The sequence below is a fragment of the Pseudogymnoascus verrucosus genome, assembly GCF_001662655.1.
Source record: "Pseudogymnoascus verrucosus strain UAMH 10579 unplaced genomic scaffold scaffold_37, whole genome shotgun sequence".
Classification (NCBI taxonomy): Eukaryota; Fungi; Ascomycota; class Leotiomycetes; order Thelebolales; family Thelebolaceae; genus Pseudogymnoascus; species Pseudogymnoascus verrucosus.
The window spans coordinates 186,240-202,791 of NW_017263688.1; the positions used below are offsets into that span (position 1 = coordinate 186,240).

The 16,552-nt window shown below is 49.0% G+C and overlaps 8 protein-coding genes across 8 annotated transcripts; 5 read left to right on the forward strand and 3 right to left on the reverse strand.

The window, feature by feature from the left end:
• Positions 1-127: 127 nt before the first annotated feature.
• VE01_07942 (uncharacterized protein) lies at positions 128-1,565 on the forward strand. Its single transcript, XM_059463919.1, has 4 exons — positions 128-356; positions 414-727; positions 856-1,143; positions 1,191-1,565. The coding sequence occupies exons 3-4, from the start codon at positions 907-909 to the stop codon at positions 1,506-1,508; spliced, it is 555 nt and encodes a 184-aa protein (XP_059319511.1). The 5' UTR covers positions 128-356; positions 414-727; positions 856-906; the 3' UTR covers positions 1,509-1,565.
• Positions 1,566-1,806: 241 nt separating this feature from the next.
• VE01_07943 (uncharacterized protein) lies at positions 1,807-2,119 on the forward strand (the record flags this gene model as incomplete). Its single annotated transcript, XM_018277372.1, has 2 exons — positions 1,807-1,952; positions 2,026-2,119. 2 exons carry the CDS (start codon positions 1,807-1,809, stop codon positions 2,117-2,119), a joined length of 240 nt encoding a protein of 79 aa, XP_018128336.1.
• Positions 2,120-2,357: 238 nt separating this feature from the next.
• VE01_07944 (uncharacterized protein) lies at positions 2,358-3,980 on the reverse strand. The gene is made up of 7 exons (XM_018277373.2): positions 3,957-3,980; positions 3,757-3,811; positions 3,524-3,686; positions 3,295-3,468; positions 3,153-3,241; positions 2,812-3,096; positions 2,358-2,755 (listed from the first exon to the last, which is right to left on the reverse strand). Exons 3-7 carry the CDS (start codon positions 3,603-3,605, stop codon positions 2,465-2,467), a joined length of 921 nt encoding a protein of 306 aa, XP_018128338.1. The 5' UTR covers positions 3,606-3,686; positions 3,757-3,811; positions 3,957-3,980; the 3' UTR covers positions 2,358-2,464.
• Positions 3,797-5,653, reverse strand: VE01_07945 (uncharacterized protein). Its single transcript, XM_018277374.2, has one exon. The coding sequence runs from the start codon at positions 5,216-5,218 to the stop codon at positions 4,001-4,003; it is 1,218 nt and encodes a 405-aa protein (XP_018128337.1). The 5' UTR covers positions 5,219-5,653; the 3' UTR covers positions 3,797-4,000.
• Positions 5,654-5,823: 170 nt separating this feature from the next.
• VE01_07946 (uncharacterized protein) lies at positions 5,824-7,510 on the forward strand (the record flags this gene model as incomplete). The annotated part of the gene is made up of 4 exons (XM_018277375.2): positions 5,824-6,267; positions 6,321-6,604; positions 6,663-6,787; positions 6,835-7,510. Exons 1-4 carry the CDS (start codon positions 5,916-5,918, stop codon positions 7,508-7,510), a joined length of 1,437 nt encoding a protein of 478 aa, XP_018128340.1. The 5' UTR covers positions 5,824-5,915.
• On the forward strand, positions 6,836-9,929 carry VE01_07947 (uncharacterized protein). The gene is made up of 4 exons (XM_018277376.2): positions 6,836-8,219; positions 8,272-8,422; positions 8,476-9,724; positions 9,799-9,929. Exons 1-4 carry the CDS (start codon positions 8,048-8,050, stop codon positions 9,832-9,834), a joined length of 1,608 nt encoding a protein of 535 aa, XP_018128339.1. The 5' UTR covers positions 6,836-8,047; the 3' UTR covers positions 9,835-9,929.
• A 71-nt stretch (positions 9,930-10,000) lies between these two features.
• Positions 10,001-13,711, reverse strand: VE01_07948 (uncharacterized protein). The gene is made up of 4 exons (XM_018277377.2): positions 13,232-13,711; positions 10,870-13,140; positions 10,704-10,825; positions 10,001-10,656 (listed from the first exon to the last, which is right to left on the reverse strand). Exons 1-4 carry the CDS (start codon positions 13,576-13,578, stop codon positions 10,262-10,264), a joined length of 3,135 nt encoding a protein of 1,044 aa, XP_018128333.1. The 5' UTR covers positions 13,579-13,711; the 3' UTR covers positions 10,001-10,261.
• Positions 13,712-13,801: 90 nt separating this feature from the next.
• On the forward strand, positions 13,802-15,364 carry VE01_07949 (uncharacterized protein). The gene is made up of 3 exons (XM_018277378.2): positions 13,802-14,622; positions 14,677-14,879; positions 14,945-15,364. The coding sequence occupies exons 1-3, from the start codon at positions 14,017-14,019 to the stop codon at positions 14,985-14,987; spliced, it is 852 nt and encodes a 283-aa protein (XP_018128332.2). The 5' UTR covers positions 13,802-14,016; the 3' UTR covers positions 14,988-15,364.
• Positions 15,365-16,552: the final 1,188 nt, after the last annotated feature.

Sequence of the window (16,552 nt, forward strand, 5' to 3'; positions counted from 1 at the left end):
ATTATTTTAATTATAGTTACTATAAATAGTGTCATTATAGACGGTTCCTCTCCATACGTTTTGGTGGTAACGAGTATTTGGTTCGCGTTTTGTGGCGTGATGTATGACAGGTATAATTCCTCTGCCTAGCTTCGATCCTCGCAAGCTCTACGAACAGATTCTGTCTAATGTTAGTTCATCTACAGCAACTAGCAGATATCATTTGTCTGATCAACATATCCATATATTAAATATCCTGTTTTGAGATCCAACACTCACTATAATCGCTGTGATGTCTCGCAAGCTTGACACGCCAGAACGAACTCCATTATCTAGAAACGTCTACATCTACGACAACGATGGTCATATTCTCGGCGGTAAGTTCCTCTTCCAATTATTTCTGAAGAGTTAGAAGTTGATGTCTTTTATATAAGGTGTATATCAAAACGGCTCACTTACGAATTTAAACCTGCATGAGATGTGTGACATCATTATAATTGCATCTGAGCCGTTTTCTCTATTTCGCCTGAACAAAGACGGATCTACGGGCGCGAAGGTGGCTAAGAATAGAGAAAATCTATTAGCTGGATCATACATTGTTCTCACAAACGGTTAGTATTAACGATGAGAGTGTATAAATATCCAATGAACCTATGTAGATGGGGAACCGAACTCAGTCCGGATCACGAATGAAAGCACCCTAAGGCGTATAATAACAAAGATTCCATCATCAAAGTTAACTCCAACGGTAAGCAATTCACGTATACTTTACTTCATGCTTAGTCGATAGTCGAGAGATTGTTGTCGTCGACATGATGTTGTCGCGACGTGCTATTGCCGTTCCCATCTATGGACTCCCGCTAATTATGGGCGTAGCAAAAGCGTTTCCGAGACCGAGTCAGGGAGCGAGACGACCGGCACTGTGTGATGAGCGGCCTTCGAACCTTCCCCGATGAAGATTACTCACTTTTCCATGCTACACACATATTCCCATACTCACGTGAGCAAGCCTGGGTGGACGAAGGCCTCTCGAGATGGATCACAGATCAAGCTTCCCCTCAGAGCCAAGGAGTGTCAAAGATACACTCAGTTCAGAACGGATTGCTGCTTGACTTGAATTGCCAAGCTGCGTTTGATGCACACGCAGTTACAGTAGATGCCAATGTGCGAGATCTAAAATGCGATAGAATAAGTTACTAACACTACTATAGGATGGGTACAAGATCATCTATTTACACAAAGATGTATTGAATCTAGATGGTCGCACATTAGATCTATCGTGCAGGGATCCGCAGAGCCCAGACCGAGTCCCCGACGAGCTCTTTCACTGGCAGTTTCGCCAAGCCATTCTAGCTATAGTGAGGGGCAATGGACAAAGAATATGGAATATGCAGCTTGAGGAGGAGGATCCCATGGGAGATATAATGGATGGGCTGGATGCTGCGGAGAGAATGGAAGCAGAATTGTTCACTCGTCTTGGGGCAGGCGAGATTGATTACAGCGCCGCTCCAGAAATGCACTCGCCTTGATTTGCTTTTATATATTATAAAAATAGCTGAACTGAATCCTCCATTTTAATATTTAGCGTATGGGTTATCATTCAATCATGGCATTTATCATTCCCACGGAGCAAATCACAAACCTAGTGACAGAATGAAGCTCGAGATTGAATGTCTATTTCTATTCACGAGCACAACTCAGTATATAGATCACAGCGTAGGTTTCCCGTACCCCCTTATTGTAAGATAAACATACCCGTGCATCACTAAAATACTTGCCACCTACGAAAAAACGTTGCTCTACATAAAACTCAAGAAACTAATCAACATGGGGAACACCGGCAGCATACCTGGTGATGCCAGGAGACGCAACGGCATCATCGATGCTATGAGTGAGTACCACCGCGACAAAGCGGCTAAATACCAGAACCAAATCCAGCCGGGCACAGGGTTTGGAAACTGGGTGGATAGGAGGTAAGTTATATAACTGTTCAAAGATTCATTTTTATTTTTATTTTCGAAATAGCAAACCTGACATTGAAAATAGGGGTATGGGACAGTATTACCAGAACATGCATAATCAGTACAAGGTTCAGTATCATACTGGCGAAAAGAACATGTGGAGTAGCTGGCGAACCTGATGCTTCGCAGAAGTTATGAGGGAGAGACGCTGGCTGGTTCTGGCGTTGGTTGCACACCACACACTGTATAATAGGGGCAGCGAGATTTTATCATGGAGCCTAGATATGACTTCGCACTAAAATACATTGCAGGTATTGATTTTAAAGCCTTGGGTATTGATAAAATGTGTCCCAATCATAGCATTGTTCGTAATCAGAGCTTGGCATATGTATCAAGTCCACAAAATAATGTTATATTCTCTTACATTTCACAACTACGAGGCCTGTTGTTGCACCTTCCACGTAGCGCAGCGTGCTCACGGTAAATATCATAGCGGAAAGTCTGCTTCAAATTGGATGCTGCTACTAGCCGAACTCCCCAGGCCCGAGACGGGTGAACAACTCTGCTTCCATCCTCTCCACTGCATCTGGTCCTTCCCGTATCTCCTGCATTATGTCCCCCCCTTCAGAATAGTGCATGTCCCATGGTTTTTCTCCAGCACCTTTCATACTAGCAAGGATAGCCTCGCGATGATGCCAGCGCAAGAGCTCATCAGGAACTCGAAGGGGGTTCTGTGGGTCTCTGCAGCATAATGCCAGTCTGCGACCGTCCACATTTACATGATCTCGGGTCAAGCAAACGACCTTATATCCTTCCTATTATAAGTAGTATCAGCATCTTGTTCTTGTTAAAATGGTTCAGGACTTCTTACGTCGACATTAACTGTAAGTGCATATGCATCAAACGACGAGTGGATGTGATCCCTTAGGAGCAATCCATTCTGGACAGAATGAATTTTGGTATCATTTTCCCGTGCAGGGTGCTCCTCATCAGTTATGAACCTTGCCATTCCTTTTTCAACCCAGGTCCTTTCGCGGGCGAACGGAAAGATATGGCAGGTGCTGAATGATGTGGGAGCTTCATCTTTAGGATGCTGTGTTCCGGATATTACGCATTGGTCGTCTCGGGCAATGACCCGATCATGGAAAGATTTTGTCTGCACTTATAATTAGCATAGTATCGTCAAATAAAACGTATATAGCTTGTACGTACTCGCGAATTCAACTTCATTGACTGGCCCTTTATCGTTATGCGCCTCTGCGCAGAGTCGGGCGTGATTTCGACTGGGATCGGGCTCCCATCTGTAGAATAATTAGACATCTATAGTACATTCATTTGTAAGATTTATACATACTGGCCGACAGAACAACGTATGATCCATCTCGCAGAGCGTTTCTATTTGGGAATAGTTTTGCGCCTGTAGAGCCGTCCTTGGTGAGGCGGAAAAGAGTGAATTCCTCATTTGTAATGAAGACTCTGCACATTTCATAAAACATTGAATTTATGATGCATCCATTCTGCCAAAGCCCTTATACAGAGCAGTCAGCTTCTAATAGTTAAGAGGAATCAAATGAAGAACTTACCGCCGATAACTTGGCCGTCATCATCGTAAATGTGAACATTGCGCGGAGAGCTTGGGGTTGGTATGTCCAGCTCACGGGGCATTTTGGCAGTGTGGTTTCGCAAAATGAAGCTTCCAGGTGTGGTGTATTTAATTGAACGCGAAAGTAAAGAGGGTTCATAGAACTATATAGGTAAGCTATCGCCAAACAAAATATGTTTGTATTGACTAAAGTTAAACAAAGGAATTACCGACTTTATCATATATCACGCCACAAAACGCGAACTCACATGACCACACTATTCATTATCTATAAACAAATGCAGTCAGATTTTATCACAGATGCATGACTAAACCGCCCATTAAAGGCCAAGTATTCACTTAAAAGCCCTGGATATTAATAGAACATGTCCTAATCATTGCATTGTCCGTAAATAAGAGCTTGACATACACACCGAGTCCACAACGTAATTATATACTATCTCAGTTATCTCAGTTTTCACCATTGCTGCGCCTTCCACGCAGCATGCTTGCGGTAAATATCATGGCGAAAGGTCTGCTTAAGATCGGCCGCCACCTCTCCATCCAACGGCAGCGAACCTTGCACAGCTCCAACGCCGCACAAGCCATTCTTGCGATCAATAAACCAGGTGAGCGTCAAGCCGCCGCCCCACGTCAGCGTACGCTCACCATACCAACCATCAACATCCTCTAACGTAAGAAGGCCACCTAGGCCATGACCAACCTTCGTCCCAGGCTCGGTGCCCACGCTGAAGAAGACGCCCATCGGACTAGCCAGCGCCGCCTTGTGACCCTCAGTCGCTTCAGGGCTAAGGTGATGCTCGAACATATCGTCAACTGTAGCGGGCTTCAGCACCTTCCCATCGTTAGCCAGAACCGAGCGCAGAATCTTGACATAGTCTTCGCCAGCCATGAACATGCCATGGCCCCCAAAGTGCCCCTGGGAGCGCTTATTCGGGTCACCCCCTCCACCAAGCACAACCTTTCCGAGTGCCTCTGGGTCATCCGGATTGAGATCGACAAGGCGTTCGCGCAAGTCCTCGCGCGTAACAGGGTAGAACTGTGCAGAGTTAATCCTGAGCGGATCAAAGATGCGCTTCTGCATGTGCTCGCCCAGAGTGCCAGCCGTGACGCGCTCAAGAATTCGGCCAGCCCAGTCGAGACTACCGCCATACATCCAGCCTTCTCCGGGGTGGAAGGCGAGAGGGAAGCTGAAAGCTTCTTCGACGGGGCGGCGCTGGCCTTCGGCTAGGGGTGCGAATTTTTGGTTCCATTGCGTGACGAGGGGGTTGATGAAGTCGTAGACTACGCCGGAGCTATGTGTGAGTAGCATCTCAAGCGTGATGGGTCCGTGGGGTGGCTCTAGCACGGGGGTCTCGCCATCATCTGAGAAGCCGGTGATGACCTGCTTCGAGGCGAGGTCGGGTGCGATGGATGATAGATCGCCGGTTAGGGTCAGCAAGCCGTCTTCGACACATTGGAGGGCGGCAATGGTAGTGAGAAGCTTGGTAGCTGAGGCTAGGAATAGCACATCGTCGAGCTGCTGGGGAATCTTCTCACCCGATAGTAGGGTTCGCTTGCCGAGTGCCTTGTCGTAGACGAAGTTGCCCTCGGCGTCGGTGGCACAGATAACGGCGCCGTTGATCTTGCTAGCGTCGATGGCGGCCTGGAAGGCAGTCTCCATGTCGTTGGCCATGGTATTCCACGCTTTCTGCAAGGCGGTTCGAGTTTGTTAAGTTGGCTCTTTCACGTTGGGTCTCTCAGGTTGGGTTTCTCAGGCTGGGTCTCTCAGGTTGGTCCTTTCAAGTTATGTCTCTCAAGATCGCATCTGTTTCCCATGTCATCCATCTTGTCCACCACCACAAGGCAGTCATTGTGAGTAACGCTGACATGCAGACGACTGTCGTGTTAGCGGCGGGGTTGACGCAGCTATCCCAGAGCTAAAAGAGAATAGCGGGGCTGCAACATGGAGTTGGGAGAAGCTTATTAGCTGGGCCGGAGAGATACACATAGACTTCCCCTTGTTGCTGACCCAAACGTTCGACATTGCGAAGTTACAACCAAAACGATTGAAAAATGCCATGTATGACAACCACAACCATGCGTAAATCCCATAATTATAGATATTTATAGAACCTATTTAGTTAGTAGCAACTATTAATTTGGCTAAAACCATCGAAATTCTCACACGTGACCAAGGCTGGCCCAGTGCCCAGCTGCTCCACAGGTTCGTTGGTGCACCCCGGCTTCTGCGGATCGCTAAGACACCACCACAATCGTATTCGCGGCATCTTCTCCAGCTCCAGCCATATACACCAATGTTATAATCCAGCCATATACACCAATGTTATAAGCCAAGATATACGTGGGCTGGCAAGCTTTGCCATCGGATAATGCGCGCGACCCTCCGCAGGTCCTGTGATGCTTGCGCCAAGGCAAAGCTCAGCTGCGACCTCAGGACTCCCCAGTGCTCGCGGTGTATCAAGAGGAAATCCACGTGTGCTTACGCAAATGAACCCCTTACCAATTCCCCAAATGCATATGCATCATATTCGGCAACCTCGGGGAATAGTACGCCTGCGGTTGAGGGGACCTCTTTAATCACAAGAAATGGAAGGGTCACGCCTACATTTGAGGAGGGGCCCGCAGGGCTGTTGAACCCAGCCATTGGATCTTTGGACCCGTTTGATTCGTATCCGCCAGCGAGGCTTCCTCGAGTGACTATTCAGCATCTCATCCATCATTGTAATTCCTCCTCCCTGAAATTTTGTCCCTAATTATGTGACTAATACGTCTAGTTTTGTCGAGCATCGCATTCCAGTACTACCCGCTGGATCTTAATTCGGAGTCAAACCCATTCATCGTCTCATGGTGGCCACGGGCCCTTGCGGATCCCGCATTATTCCACGTCTCGTTACAGACGGCATCCCTGGACCAAGAATTAAGGTCGCAGAAGGGATTTCCAATTTCAGAGCTTCTCATGAGCGATTCGGTGTCGCTGGTGAGACGGAAGATTGAAGATTCGTCATTAGCATTTCAAGACGAGACCGTGAATTCCGTAGTCACATTGGCGGCTATTGAAGTAAGCATCATTCCAACTAAAGCGTTATGTTTACATTATTAACGCAAGGTACGAACAGCATGGCAAAGGAAATGTTGAAGCAAGCAGAATGCACATTGATGGAGTCAAACGGATAGTTAGCATCCGGGGCGGAATCAACGAAGTGAAGCGGACGAGCCCGCTGACAGCGAGAATGGTATCCTGGTGAGTTCCACGCTGGAAAAATAAGAATTTCCTACTAAATAATCTAGGGTATCATTACTGGTGACAGGATGTCCTCAATTCCAGACCCAAGATGATTTTGGCTCTGGAAGTGGAATTGATCCAACACTGCAGTGGCAGCTAGCTTCTATGGCACCAGATCTACAGGACCGGACTCTCGACAATCTTGACGTTGATCCTGACGTACGAGACATCTTAGCCCGTCTCCGGAGCATTTTCCACCAGCCACAGCTTTCGTCCTTGACGACCACCGAGCTTCATGACCTGACGTGCTTTGTCGTCCATAAGCTTCTGTTACTGCCTCCACTCTCGCCTGCACAACCGAAGCAATCATCTACCTCTGAATGTCTTCGATACGCATTGGTGCTCTACATGTTGAGCATCCATGGGACGACGTATTACTCTCACCATCACTTGATAAATACTATCCTACTCCAGCTCAAAGGGTATTATGCGGCTTTGAGCCATACAAATTACACGCATGGCTCGCTCGAAATATGGGTTTCCTTTGTCGGCATGGTGGCATCTACCAACACAACACATTACCAGTGGTTCATCGACCAAGCTTGTGCTGCTGCTGTTGCACTCAGTCTGCATACATGGGAGGATGTACTCAGCCACCTTGAGAACGTACTTTGGGTGAGAACACAGCACGAGGCGGCCTTTCGGGGAAAGTGGGAAGAAATCGTCAGTAAAGCCTATTAACGCTGCATATTCATGCGTGTCTTTACACCAGTATATGAAACCTCCAAAAACCCAAAGATACAAACGAAGGAGCTGTGTTGATGGATCCAGACCGCGGAGAAGCTTGCTTACTTCCTCACAAATCTAAGTGGTCAGTGCTTCGGTGCTTCGGAGTCTAGTCCTAAATAGTACTAGACTCCGTATCGCGTGGATCAACGGTAAATCGGAGCAGGGGGCCCCGAACCGTCAACCATCGGAGTCTAGTACACTTTGGGCCATTATGATTTTATCATAAGCAGTCAACAAAGAGCCGCCACTACCACGGAAGATTATGCTTACAAATGACGACCTCATGTTCATATATTCATCTTGTCTGGCTCGTAGCCAGTCCTAATAGGTTTAGTTCCCGAAGTTTAAGCATTGGTGCCTCCTTGTGCTTGTGGACCAGCAGATGCTCTTGGTGTCATCCAGTCCATATAAAGGGTCTCTTCCTCTCAGAGATATTCTACAATACCCGCAAACAGACAAATATACTGGAATGAGGACCTAATATACACCATGGTCTCAATTGTCGAACCCAGTGCTGTGTTTACGGTCGAAAATGGAACACATCTCGCACAGCATGATAGCAATGGCTGGGCAGAAGGCGTACTGCCTGGTTTCCTTTCCGAGCTCAGCGGTTGGCAGATCGCAGTTACCATCTTACTCATTCTGATGGCCTACGATCAATGTATGTTACCAGGACTCCTGTGATTAACTTCAACCCACTGACGCACCACCAGCTATGTACATCATACGAAAAGGCCCTATCGCCGGACCGACCTTCAAAATCCCATTCATGGGACCCTTCATACAAAGTCTCCACCCAAAGTTCGATGCATATCTTGCTCAATGGGCCAGTGGACCGCTTAGCTGCGTTTCCGTATTCCACAAGTACGTCATCTTATATCCATCTGGTGAGTTTATGCTAACTTGTTCTCTAACAGATTTGTCGTTCTGGCTTCAGACCGCGACCTCGCACACAAAGTCTTCAAGTCACCGAATTACGCCAAACCATGCTTAGTTCCAATCGCGACTGAAATCATGCGTCCATCCGCATGGGTCTTCCTCAATGGCAAGGCCCATGCTGAGTACCGCAGAGGACTGGCTGGCCTTTTTACCAACAAAGCTCTCGGCACCTATCTCCCGGTCCAGGAAAAGGTCTATACCGATTACTTCGACAGATTCGTCGCAGCTAGCAAGGAAAATGGAGGGAAACCAATGGGGTTCATGGGACATTTCAGAGAAATCAACTGCGCGCTATCGTGCCGAACCTTCTTTGGCGATTACATCTCTCAAGACACAGTCAAACGAATTGCCGATGATTTCTACCTCGTCACCGCCGCTCTGGAGCTTGTCAACATTCCCCTCTCCATTTACGTTCCCTTCACCAAGTGCTGGCGAGGGAAACGCATCGCAGATGCAGTCCAGGCCGATTTCACAAAGTGTGCTGCTACATGCAAGGCCAACATGGCCACTGGCGCTGAGCCAAAATGCATAGTCGACCAATGGGTTCTACACATGATGGAGTCCAACAAATACCGAGAACAAATCGCCGCTGGAAAAGAAGGAGTAGAGAAGCCGGCAAATCTCATCCGCGACTTCACAGATGAGGAGATTGGCCAGACGATATTTACCTTCCTCTTTGCATCCCAAGACGCCTCCAGCAGTTCAACTACCTGGCTATTCCAGATCCTCGCCCAGCGTCCAGACGTCCTTGATCGTGTCCGAGAGGAGAATCTCGCCGTACGCCAAGGTGACAAAAACCGCCCATTCGATCTCGACATGTACGAGTCACTCACCTACACCAACGCCGTGGTCAAAGAACTCCTCCGTCACCGACCGCCCGTCATCTTCGTACCTTACACCGCCACGAAAGACTTCCCCATCACACCAACCTACACCGTCCCCAAAGGCGCCCTAATCGTCCCGTCCTGCTACCCAGCTCTTCATGACCCAGAGGTGTACCCGAATCCCGATGTTTTCGATCCCGAGCGCTGGATCACGGGCGATGCGGAGTCGAAGACTAAGAATTGGCTTGTGTTTGGTGCAGGGGCGCATGATTGTCTGGCGAGGAAGTATGTGCCGCTGACGATGGCGGCGATGATTGGGAAGGCGGCGTTGGAGGTTGATTGGGTGCATCATGCTACGAGTCGGTCGGAGGAGATCAGGGTTTTTGCTACGTTGTTCCCAATGGTACGTTGAATGTCTCCTGCAGGTTGATATTGATGTGGGTTGTTTGTTACGACTTGTGCTAATTTGATTTTTAGGATGAGTGTCCACTCGTTTTCACCAAGCGCAAGTGAACCTAATTGGCATGAAGTCCTATAATACCCATTCATGAACCCAGAGCTTGTGCATATCAGCATAGCAATTAATCACTGTAGATATACTAGCGAAATAAAATATTCAAATTCTTCAATTCACCTCGTGAAATTAGAAACGTTAAATTAGAAACGTTAAATATCACAATCAAAATCATAAATGATCTCTCATATCACCAAAATAAAGTCATGATTCTACCAAACTCTCATAATCATTAACCCCACCACGCAGCTCTTGCAATGGCCAAATCGAACCTCGCTATGCTTTTCTGAAACGAAGCGAAAACAGCTCCAACTCTTTGGCCTCCACCGTACCTGGTATCTGTATCTATCTATCTACAGCCTCAACGGCCCGAACCATTCCACCTTATAGACCTATATGCACCCCACTTTTGTCGCGCCCACGCATCTACTGTGCCGCCTGCGCTCCCTTCGCAAGCTCCTCCAGCTTCGCCTTCTCCTCATCCGTCAACTGCGCGTAGAGCTCGTTGAACCCGGCAATATTCTCTGTCGACGCACGCACAAAGAAGTCTGTAAGGTAGGCCTGCGTCTCGTCGTCGCGCTGGCGCATGAAGCTTCCACCCAGTCCCTCAGCGTAGGCCATCAAATCCGCCTTGGCGGCACCCGAGCCGAGATCCAGGATGGAAGGCAGATCCTCCCATCCATCGTCGTCCTCTTCGTCCGCGAAGTCTGCGGCGGCGAGGGCGGTAACGGCGTTCTGGACGCCAGAGGCTGAGAGGAGCTCTTCGATGAGAACCTTGACGATCTTCAGTGGGGCGGGTACTATGGTGTACTGGTCAGGATCTGACCTTATTAGGAAACGTTCGTGTCGGGGTGGGGTGGGGACTTACTGTTCTTGGCGCGGGAGCGGGTCATGATCCTGTCGCTGGTTGGGACGATTAGGTCGCCCTTTACCATGGTCTGTGCGACGCGGGTGTCGTTCAGGCTGTAGAGCTTGGAGAGGGCGATGACACTGTTTTGTTAGCACTATCGTTTTTGGGAGGGGGTTCTACTTACTTTTGTCTGATCTCATCGTATCCGGCAAAGCTGATGGAGTGTTCCAACCACTTGCTCAGAACAACCTGCAGTCCGCTCTGTCCTCCAATCTCGATCTGGTTCAGGAACTCAACAACATCACCTGCACCAACAACGGACAAACGAGCAAAGACGAGAATGAGAGACTGGATAAAGGGCGCTGCCTCAGCAGTTGCCAGACGCGAGGCAACTGCTTGAAGGAGCTGAGGCAAGAACGGACCAAGACGCTCCTGTCCCGCCTTCTCAACAAGCTCCGCAGCAACTCCTCCAACCTCCGAGGCCGCGTTGTCCTCCATAGTAGGGCCAAGCAGGCGATCAATGATGATGAGGCAAACCTCCAATCCGGAGCGCCCAGCTTCATCATGCCACTCAAATAGCTGCTGCGGATCATGCATTATAATGAACTTAAGAGCCTCGGAGCCAGGGCGGAGGATCTCTCCTTCGACGGTGCTCAACAAGAGGCGGCTAAGCTTTGGCATGACTGCGGCAACGAATCCGGGTGGTAGTGGCTCGGAGCCGTTCTCCGTCAAGACGGCGATCAACTCGCATGCAAGAGTCGTAAGAGGATTATCCTCTGTCACGCTTCCAACATCCAACGCTCCTGTTAAGGAAGGCATCACCTTCTCGCAAAGCGCGATATATCCCTCTGCGCCCTGTGAAGACAGCGACTGCACGATGTCCTCAAAAGTTTCGTTAACCAACACAGTAAGTTGGAAGCTCGCCGCACCATGCTTCGCCATTAAGAACAGCAGGTCAATGACTCCACTTCCGGGAGCAATGGCGATGGAGTAGTCGAGCTGTGTTGCTGCACGAAGCGACTCAACAAGGGTGACCAATAAGTCATCCGAATCCTCCAATTCAGTCAAATCCTTCGCATTCAGGAACTCGGAAATGGCAACGGCAATTGGGATTTGACGGTCAGAGGGGATTCCTTCGGGAGCTTTGATAAAGCCCTGGATGGCCTTGATGCAAGCAACCTTTACAACTTCGGACTCATCCTCGTGTATAGCCTTGATGGTACGGTCAAGGAGCGCCACAGTTGGGAATGCATTGCCTGAAATGCTTTGAACGAGAACCCCAGCAACGATGTACCCTCTTGCGCGAAGCAGGGGCTCGTCTTCGCGGTTGACGGCGTACTCGATAAATTCAAGGTATGACGCTGCTGTCTCCGCGTGAATGCGCTTATCAATATCAAGAAAGTCGTTCAGTAGTTGAGTGAGGAGGTACAGCGAAGCCTCTCTTGTCCTCCACGTAGCGTCAGGGCTTGCAAATAGAACTCTCGTGTAAGTCAATAGACCCTCGAAAGCACCCTGGTGCAGCCACTCGCCCAGCTTGATGAGCAAATCTCCACAGGCAGTGCGAGCTGTATAGTTAGCAGTAACTGATGTTTCTTCCGCAAGGAAGAGGTTGACATCGATGTCCCAAAGACCTTCTTCTTCTGAGGGAATCTGTGCATATGCAACGGCAAGTTTCATCACATCCACAACCCATGGGGTATTTGAGATACCACCGCAATTTTGGAGTGCCGTCTCCAATTCTTCGCGGACAGGTGGAGCCCGCAAGCATGACTGTAAGAAGTCAAGCTCCTCCAAGACCAAAAAGTCCAAAGTATACGGGAGACCGTCCGCATCCTCCAACCGTCCCTGATCGTCGTGGTCGATGTACAAGTCTTTGAACGCATCCTGTAGCGAGGAAAGCTCTTCCCAAGTAGCCGTGAATAAAACTGGACTTTGCGGCAGTAGCAGCTGGGCAAATACTTGTCGAATCTTCATAAGCGTCTTGACAACCTGGAGCTTCAGGGCAACAACCCCACGCCAGCTCTCGGGTTCCCGGTCCAGACCTTCTTCGCCAGCCACTTGGCTTCGTGCTGGGAATTGTAGCTTCATTACTTGCAGGAAGAATGGAGACCACGATTGTAAGACCTCATCCGCAAAAGCCTTGACCTCAGTTCCGTGCTCGTCCTTCACCATGTCCATGATATCGAAGCATCCACGGAACACCCCCACGGCCAAAGCTCGCAGAGTCATCTTCCTGTTATCATCTATGGCAACGCTGTAGACTGTGCCCATAACATCTCGTGCCACCGCGAAGAATTGGTCTTCGTTTAAGCTGTCGTCGACAAGGTCCGCGAGCACCTTCAAGGCGCCGTGGAGCTGTGCATCAGAAGCGGTGGGGATAATTTGTAGAAGCGTAGGTAACAAGGTCGGCCATTGATCTGGGAAGTCCACACTAGCAATTTTGCTCACGACGTAACTAGACCGCACGTTAGTATAGCTTTGTGCTAAAATAAACAAACCGCGACAGCACTACTCCCCGCACGCACTATCATCGGGGTCCAACATACCTTGCCGCACCTCTCACCCTCCTCTCATCGTCTCCACCTGTGGCAAGCTCTAACAGCCTCGACCTCAACACAGTCTTAACCTCATCCGAGATAACAACCGTAGGCCCCTCAGTCTCGTCATCTTCTCCGCTCCAATTCTTCTCCACGAACAATCTCAGCGTGGTCAGCGCCGCCTGCCGCGTGCTAATCGGCAAACTGGTATGCGCTGCAATGGCAGCCAAGCCGGTCGGGAACGCCTCGTTGCTATGCAGCGCCTGCAGGTGCGCCTCTGCCTGTTGGCGGGGTGCCAAGGCGGAGCTCTGCGCTTCCGCCAGGAGATGTAGGAGCTGCTCTTCGAGATTCGACATGGTAGGAGGTTGAAGTGCTGTGGTGGTGAATTCTACGGGCCCATGAATCGGGGATATCGTTCGTTTGTTGCGGGGGGGGGCGGTTGTGGGAGGAGGGGGAGTTTTATGGGCAGACGGTGAGGTGAGTTTGGGATACTCGAGACGGATTTGGCGGATTGGCGTGGGGTTGTTGTGGATGGGCAATGGGCGGGGTGCACGTGCCTACGCGTGAGCACCGCGAATCAGCAACGATAAGATAAGAGCTCCATCCACCCACCACGTCACAAACGGCGACAGTTGAAAAACGTCCGAAGAAAAGTTCAGAAACAAAGAAAGGGCGCAACTTCAAAGCCTCATATTCCAGCGCGGCACTTCAGAGGCTGTCTTGGGACTCCAAACTATACGGGGGTCAGCCTCTCCGGCCATCAACACCACACCACACCGTCCATCTCGCCCACCATGCCTGCCCCGCCCCCACCACCCATCCCCATCCTCAACACCTACACCTCCCTCCTCCGAACCCTCACCTCCTTCCTCACCGTGGCAATCCACACCCTCCTCTACGAACGCGCCCTCTACCCCCCAACCTCCTTTATCTCCGCACGCGCCTACAACTACCCCGTCCGCCAGTCTCGGCACCCCAAGGTCTGCGAATGGGTCAGCGACGCCGTGGCAGCCGTGGAGAAGGAGATGGCGGAGGGGCGCGTGGATAAGATTTCCTTCGTCGTGTATGACGTCGCTGATAGGAGGCAGGCGGTGGTGCAGGAGCGGTGGGTGTTTGATGTTGGGGCGTGGCCGGTTGTGGCGAAGACGGATCGGTTTGTGGAGTTTGAGGAGCCGTTGGTGGGGAAGGGGAAGGGTGTTGAGATGCCTGTGGGGGAGGAGGATGGGGAGGAAAAGGAGATGGGGGAGCAGGTTAAGATTCATATTGTGGATATAGAAGAGCAGCTTCGTGCCACGATACGGAGGCTCGCATATACCGCTGAGAAGATGGCCCCGCTGCCAGAAGGGTGCACGTACACCATCATCGTGGAGCTGCGTGACGATGTAACGCCGCCTATTGGGGTGAGTTCAAGCCCCTTTCTCTGTCTGACCACTGTACTAACGTGTAACCACCAGCATCCCCAACCCTGGGTCCCCTCTCCTCCTGCGCTTCAAAAAACAGTAGACAAGGAAACAGATACCACCACCGAAGGCCCAGCACTTCGAGGCCCACGCGCAACACCCATTCGTTCCGTCGACTCAGGGGCTTTCGTGCTCGAGACGTGGGTTGAGCAGGCCGCCCCACCGCCGGAAGATAAGAGGGATGGGAAGAAAGCAGCGTAAATTCCCCCCGCTCATTTGTTAAATTTATGAATATATGGTTCATGGAGCTCAGACTCAGTAGGTCCGATTTACAACATCCGCGCGGCCCGGCTATGAGGATGTGATCGTTCTACTGGTTTTGAAGATATGCGGTTGTGCCGTTGCTGTGATGCTAGGACCGGGTACCAGTGCACGCACGCGCCAGAAATCCTGGGGCAGTGGAAGGAAAGACTGCCATGAACGCGCACACACCAAATAACCACAGACAAGACCTCCACCATCCACCGCATTACGCCCAATCTCCACTCAGCGCCAAGCCTTCATTATTATATGCACCAGAGAGACCAAGCAGTGGCGATGTCTATATTTAGTGGGGGTGGCGTTAATAGAGGAGGAAAGTAAACAAGAAGACGGGTTTAGTTTACAGTTTCTGTATCTACAAGCTCTTGAGGACAAAGGGGGATCGAAGGAGAAAGTGGAGGTCGTGGTTGGTTTTGCGGTAATTGCGATTATAGAATATATCCCAATAAATCCAGATATGAAATTTCAAACATCAGTGTTGCCCGAATACCGCTCCGAGTACTACTCGAGCATCCTCGAGTAGAGTACTCAAAATTGAAGCTCGAGTACTGGTATTCGAGTACCGGTACTCGAATACCCGAGTAGTACTCGCATATAAATAGAAATAGAGTAGAAATTAAAATATCACTATATATATACTATTCTAACTCTCATTATCTGCATCGTCGCCGCTGTCTTCGTCGTCGCCTTGTGATAGAACACCCCAATTCCGTAGGCAGAGTAGATATCTAAGTGTAGAAGGTAATAATCGGTTCCGTTTCTTTGTGATAATATCACCACTAACACTAAATACTCGTTCCGAGTCTGCTGAAGTAGCTAGAATAGCTAGGTAATCCTTCGCAATAGAAGCAATTAATGGATATTAGTATTGCTTACTCTACTAATACTTGAGAATATCCGTATCCCAACTAACTATTGGCTCCTTCATCCATTGCTTCCATTCTAGCTTAATATCATAGCGGCTTTATATTACGTATAACTCATCTTCTAAGTCAACATCAATATTTATAGCTTGCTCTATAGCTAGATCCTTAGCTTCGATACTGACTATAACGTCTGCTGCTTAAATATCAGACTCGCAGCCTAAATATTAATAGAAGCAGTCCTGCTACTACGCTTTTGCCTAATTCTTCTTAGTTAAGTGCGTGCTATCCTTCTATATAATATTAAAGACGTTAAAGTTATACTAAGGATCATAGATCGTAGCAATTATAGAGTAGCTCTAGTACTAATTTATAGCTAGAGTATAGTAATCATTAAGCTTCTTTAACGCAATTGAAGTAGTAGTAGCAATTAGGCTTCGTTCTAGTAGCTTACGTCTTATATCTTTAAGCTTCTTAATTATCCTCATATACTACAGAACAGCGTAGTTGAGAGTTAGATAAGAAGAGCCCTATAACTTCTTAGTTAGGCAGACGAAGATATAGAATAGCTTTAATAAGTTATGTAGCGTAGCCTAGTCTGTTGCTGTTAAAGTGATATCTCTTATGCTAATATTAAGTTGCTATAATGCGCATAAAGCTATAATCAGAATCTAAAGCTTTAAAGCTATATTAATCATATAATAAGTTGAGCTCTATTAGACTAGTATATTAAGCGTCAACTAACA

Coding starts and splice junctions, on each gene's coding strand:
- VE01_07942 (XM_059463919.1), top strand. CDS start 907: ATGAGCGGCCTTCGAACCTTCCCCGATGAAGATTACTCACTTTTCCAT. Junction 1,144..1,190: donor CAGTTACAGTAGATGCCAAT/GTGCGAGATCTA, acceptor ACACTACTATAG/GATGGGTACAAGATCATCTA.
- VE01_07944 (XM_018277373.2), bottom strand. CDS start 3,605: ATGCCCCGTGAGCTGGACATACCAACCCCAAGCTCTCCGCGCAATGTT. Junction 3,469..3,523: donor TGACGGCCAAGTTATCGGCG/GTAAGTTCTTCA, acceptor GCTCTGTATAAG/GGCTTTGGCAGAATGGATGC. Junction 3,097..3,152: donor CAATGAAGTTGAATTCGCGA/GTACGTACAAGC, acceptor TTATAAGTGCAG/ACAAAATCTTTCCATGATCG.
- VE01_07945 (XM_018277374.2), bottom strand. CDS start 5,218: ATGGCCAACGACATGGAGACTGCCTTCCAGGCCGCCATCGACGCTAGC.
- VE01_07947 (XM_018277376.2), top strand. CDS start 8,048: ATGGTCTCAATTGTCGAACCCAGTGCTGTGTTTACGGTCGAAAATGGA. Junction 8,220..8,271: donor TCTGATGGCCTACGATCAAT/GTATGTTACCAG, acceptor ACGCACCACCAG/CTATGTACATCATACGAAAA. Junction 9,725..9,798: donor TTGCTACGTTGTTCCCAATG/GTACGTTGAATG, acceptor TTTGATTTTTAG/GATGAGTGTCCACTCGTTTT.
- VE01_07948 (XM_018277377.2), bottom strand. CDS start 13,578: ATGTCGAATCTCGAAGAGCAGCTCCTACATCTCCTGGCGGAAGCGCAG. Junction 13,141..13,231: donor AGGGTGAGAGGTGCGGCAAG/GTATGTTGGACC, acceptor CGTGCGGTCTAG/TTACGTCGTGAGCAAAATTG. Junction 10,826..10,869: donor TACGATGAGATCAGACAAAA/GTAAGTAGAACC, acceptor CTAACAAAACAG/TGTCATCGCCCTCTCCAAGC.
- VE01_07949 (XM_018277378.2), top strand. CDS start 14,017: ATGCCTGCCCCGCCCCCACCACCCATCCCCATCCTCAACACCTACACC. Junction 14,623..14,676: donor ATGTAACGCCGCCTATTGGG/GTGAGTTCAAGC, acceptor TGTAACCACCAG/CATCCCCAACCCTGGGTCCC. Junction 14,880..14,944: donor AGGGATGGGAAGAAAGCAGC/GTAAATTCCCCC, acceptor CAGACTCAGTAG/GTCCGATTTACAACATCCGC.